Consider the following 3,582-nt stretch of genomic DNA (forward strand, 5'->3'; position numbering starts at 1 on the left):
TTGTTGCATATTCATTTTCATAAACCAATACTAGTGCATTCTTAATATAATCAAACTGAAAAGTTATTATTTGTTTACAAGGCGGACTCAAATTAGTTGCAAAGGGTGACTCATGATATCCTCAAATTTGCTAACGTAATGTAATTATTTTGAAAAAAATAAAAATCGATTTGGTTCAAGTTTTCTTACGGTATACCTTCAAAATGGTATGTGCACCTTTGTCATTTTGCTTTGGATCTGTCACAGCTTACCTGTTCTACATATATAAATTTTCTATTAACATAAGACGAAATGAAGTTTTTAGTTAAATCGTGGTTTTAAAAGGCATACCATGGTGGGAGACTGGGAGGTGTCCCTCAATCCAACATATTGGCTTCTCGAAGTACTTATTCAAGGCATTTTTTAGAAAAAATATTCATTGAGGCGATGTTAGGCTAATGCAACGCGTGAGTATTTTTCAAGGCATTTTTTTTAGATGGGCATTACACCTTCAGTTTTTGTTTAAAAAAAATTAATAAGGTTGATATAACTTTTTTTTAAATTTGTTATGTTTTATAGAAATCTATAATTATATTATTTCTCTTTTTTATATACATAATTGATAATTAACGTATTAGATTACGTCTTAAAAGATGTTATTAATCCGTCATAAGTCGTAAAACTTGAAGCTTGCAGATTGTCACATTATGGCTAAGGCCATTTAAAACCTTGAGTTAAATATATACATTTTACGAACATATTGATTATAAGCGGCGTAAATATGTCTTGTGCCATTTTTATCATCTTTATCATTTATCAGTTTATGGAGTTATGTTTTCTGAAGCCTCAAAATCTTATCATTTATCAGTTCATGGTAAACATGTTTCATTTTTGTTCTTTTAGTATATGTTTCTTTCCCGGTTCTGTTTTCGGATAATTAACATTACACCGTCTTGTATGTTTTGATTCACACGTGTGAAGGTGTTTTATGGGTCATGCACACGTGTTAGCACACTACATGCATAAACAGTAGTATCGTACCATGTGTCAACCCACAGAAAACTCTCTTATCCCATCAAACCCTATAAATCACTCTACTGCTGATGACACCGGAATTCAAGATTCCCATTTGAATACTCTACTCATGGCAACTTCAACAGCATCGTCGCCGTCGTCTACGATCCCATGGCAAGCTCTTGATCTGGTTGCAAACTATCTGGACCCCGAAAACCTAGCCATCGCCTCCTGTGTTTGTAAATCATGGTGCTCCGCCATGTCCTCCGACCACCTCTGGGAAGACCCATGCACCACCCAGTTCCCTTCTCTCTCCCACCTCCGTTTCACCGTCGCTCCATCTCTCTCCTACCATCGTCTCTTTTCCCTTGGTCTCACCTCTGCCAAGCGCCGCCACAAGCCACCGTCAAAGCCCCGAATCTCCCTACAAAACCTCCTTTTCATCATTACAGTAAACAACTCAAAGTCACCGCCGGTCACCTTAATTAAACCCGGCACCGCACTGCCGCTGGACCCAAAAGCCTTATTCCGTTTCGATTTTGATGTTCGTGATCACGAGAAGTGGCTGCAGTTTGAGGTGTTGGAGGATACGAAGGTGACATGGAATGTGGTGTTGAGAGGGTTTGAAGGCGTTTTCACGATGATGGATTGTAAATGTAAAGGGAGCTTTGTGTCCGGTACGGATGGGTGGTTCTCGACGGAGCTGCCAGCACCAGGGTGTTGCTGTGCATCAAGCTGCGGTGGTACGAGTGGGATGGTAGCGGATATGAGGTTGGTTACGAGGGAAGAGGGTCGAAAGAAGGTTGTGGAGAAGGTGTGTGTGGGGGTGTTGAGTATCGTAAGCTGGAGATATGTTGGGGTTGATGATGGACTTAGGTATTTGCAGCATTTTCTTGAACCTTGTGACGTGTGATACTCTTTTTTCTTGTGGTTACACGTTCCACTCTTGTCGAAGTGACTTGTAAAAATTTGATTTTTATAGAATGTGTTGCGACTACATAAATATATCCCTCATTTATTTTTCTCCATTATATATATATATATATATATATATATATATATATATATATATATATATATATATATATATATATATATATATATATACTAGCAGTGCCCGCGCAAAGCGGCGGGGCGTGTAAATTCTTTTGGTGATATGTTTCCTCTACAAAAATGTTATGTTATTAAAGAAAGTACATGTCAAAGACAAAATAATCAAACTATGGTGTTATTTGTTACGTGATACATCAAATAACCGATAAAAACAAACTTGTCAAAACGACATAAAATATGAAATATTTAAGTCATTCAAACAAAAATAAAGAATTATAAAAATACACAAAATACGAAAATTTGTAATAACACATGACTAATTATATATTATTAATCGTGCAACACTTCTTTATACACCACATTTGATGTATAAATTTCATCACCTTTTAAATTTTCGTTAGGCTTCACTAATACTTTTGTATCCCTAGCAGAAACAATATTATGTAAAAAAACTTAACGTTTGTCTTCTATATAATTTTATTACTAACTTTGGACTTTTATGCTATAAATAAATTTGGATATGACGACTAGTTTTTTTTTTTTCACTATCGTCGATTAGTTTCAATAGATGATGAGTTTTCTTTCCGCAGACATCAAATATATTTATTTTAGTGAACATTTTCCTTTTGGCAATGATTATCTCTCTTATTTTTAATATGAATGTCATCAAATCAAATGAAAGTCTTAAACTCTTATATATTTAGCTTAGTCTTTTCATTAGTTTAACATCATAATATCAATGTTAAATGCTATATATATATATATATATATATATATATATATATATATATATATATATATATATATATATATATATATTCTCAGTTTCATTTCGGCAACTAAATTGTCTGTTTTATTTCAAAAAAATATTAGTTAGTTATAATTTCTTTTGCGGATGGTGATCAATCTTCTTTCGAGGAATCATCTATTTTTGTGAATTATTTGGCCATTCGTAAAAATATCATATCTCAAATGAATATACAATAAATAGTCAAACATGATTTATAATTAAGATTAATATTTATTAGTTACGTGTTGGTGTTAATTTTATTAGGTGGAGATAAGAAGTGTAATAATAATAATAATAATAATAATATAAAATTGGTATTACTTTAACAAATAGTAAACTAATGGAAATAAATACAATTGGACTATATATTATAATTTAAAAGTATACAGTTATTTGACAAAGAAAACATTGTGAAGATTGCATCCTTTGACTTTGAAACAATTATAATATTTTTTTTATAACTAATCTCATACATAGTACTATAATCAAAATGTTTCAAAATTAATTACACCATATTTGACATAATTAAAGTGGATTAGAGATGCAATTATACAATAAAAAAATTAATTCATACATTATTCTTTGCATACCAGCATGTTAATATTCATGCTATGGAAAGTACCACTTTTAATATATTTTGACAACCTTTAAGTTATAGACTTATCAAATGTCTTATATTTATGTAATAACTATACATTCACAAACCATATTTTTACAATTAATAATATGAAATTATTTTTGGTCCG

General features: G+C 31.9%; 1 protein-coding gene across 1 annotated transcript; it reads left to right on the forward strand.

Moving 5' to 3' along the window:
- Window positions 1-1,112: 1,112 nt before the first annotated feature.
- Window positions 1,113-1,946, forward strand: LOC145051908 (putative F-box protein At5g04010). Its single transcript, XM_078999743.1, has one exon. It carries the CDS (start codon window positions 1,124-1,126, stop codon window positions 1,904-1,906), a length of 783 nt encoding a protein of 260 aa, XP_078855869.1. The 5' UTR covers window positions 1,113-1,123; the 3' UTR covers window positions 1,907-1,946.
- Window positions 1,947-3,582: the final 1,636 nt, after the last annotated feature.

The sequence above is a fragment of the Lactuca serriola genome, chromosome 5 (genome assembly GCF_051521515.1).
Source record: "Lactuca serriola cultivar US96UC23 chromosome 5, Lser_US96UC23_V15, whole genome shotgun sequence".
NCBI classification, from domain to species: Eukaryota; Viridiplantae; Streptophyta; class Magnoliopsida; order Asterales; family Asteraceae; genus Lactuca; species Lactuca serriola.

Bases quoted from the DNA above. Each gene is read 5' to 3' on its own strand.
- LOC145051908 (XM_078999743.1), top strand. From the start codon at position 1,124: ATGGCAACTTCAACAGCATCGTCGCCGTCGTCTACGATCCCATGGCAA.